At 55.6% G+C, this 1,197-nt stretch overlaps 1 protein-coding gene across 1 annotated transcript in view; it reads left to right on the top strand.

The window, feature by feature from the left end:
* Window positions 1-383: 383 nt before the first annotated feature.
* LOC107108485 (myosin-7-like) overlaps window positions 384-1,197 on the top strand; it is a gene marked incomplete at both ends in the record, with an annotated part of 3,528 nt that continues 2,714 nt past the window's right edge. Inside the window, 2 exons of the mRNA XM_015408922.1 lie at window positions 384-588; window positions 744-868. Coding sequence (XP_015264408.1) covers window positions 384-588; window positions 744-868 — 330 coding nt within the window. The remainder of the gene's footprint in view (window positions 589-743; window positions 869-1,197) is intronic.

The following is a 1,197-nucleotide window of genomic DNA, read 5'->3' as shown; positions in this document are numbered from 1 at the left end:
CTCAAAGTCTCTTCGAGGAGGCCCATCACCCGTTTTGGAGATAACAGCCACGGAGCCCTACAAGAGCAGAGGCTCCGGACTAGGGCTTCCAGACACCCCCCCCCAGTGGAGGCTGGGCCCCACCTCTCCACCCCTGATCTTACCCCAAAAACGAGAGATATCCATCCGACGTACAGCAAAAACTCTGTGGTAGAAGCCAAATTCACCATAGAGCTTTTGCCCAAATACCAGAGCGTCATCCCAACACCCCAGACATAATGACATCACTTCCGGGTATAGAATCCTAGAATCCCAGAGTTGGAAGGGGCCATACAGGCCATCTAGTCCAACCCCCTGCTCGATGCAGGAGCAGCCTAGAGCATCCCTGACTAGTGTATACTTAGTCCGGACCTTATTGTCACCCGCTCATTGGCCACCCCCAGCTCCTGTCCGAGTGGAAGCAGAAGTTTCAGGAGTCCCAGACGGAGCTCGAGTCCTCACAGAAGGAGGCCCGTTCGCTCAGCACCGAGCTCTTCAAGCTGAAGAACGCCTACGAGGAGTCGCTGGAGCACCTGGAGACCTTCAAGAGGGAGAACAAGAACCTGCAGGGTGAGCCTTTCAGGCCCCTTCCCTCACCCATCTAGGCCTCAGCTCCGTCCCTTCTTGGTGAACAGGCGAGGGCAAGAGAGTGGGTCCCTTGTGCCCTGACCAAGTCTCTCTCTGGTGAACGGAAGCTGATTCGCTTTTCCCGTTCCTCCCGGCAGAGGAGATCTCCGATCTTACCGAGCAGCTTGGAGCCAGCGGCAAGAGCATTCATGAGCTCGAGAAGATTCGGAAGCAGCTGGAGGCGGAGAAGATGGAGCTGCAGGCGGCCCTTGAGGAGGCTGAGGTGAGGAGGGCCCTGGGTCGGGAAGCTCCCACAACACCCCTTACTTCAGGGGTTTCCCCAACCTTTCTGAGCCTCTGGGCACTGTTGGGATTCTGAAAGAAACATGGCGGGCACAGCCACAAAATGGCTGCCACAAGAGACAGAGCGGGCACAAAATCAGGCTAGGTGAGGCCATCCAGGTCAGAGCGAATAATACTTAATACCAGGGGTCATTTTGTAGAAAAAGAGGTGCAGGAGCTCATTAGCATAACTCATTAGCATAACTTATTTGCATACGTCACACCCCCTGACATCACCGGATGTGTGTCAGAAGGCAGCACCCACCGCTT

This window comes from Gekko japonicus, unplaced genomic scaffold, assembly GCF_001447785.1.
Source record: "Gekko japonicus isolate JY-2015 unplaced genomic scaffold, Gekko_japonicus_V1.1 scaffold9075, whole genome shotgun sequence".
Classification (NCBI taxonomy): domain Eukaryota; kingdom Metazoa; phylum Chordata; class Lepidosauria; order Squamata; family Gekkonidae; genus Gekko; species Gekko japonicus.
This window is presented reverse-complemented; position numbering and strand designations above follow the sequence as displayed.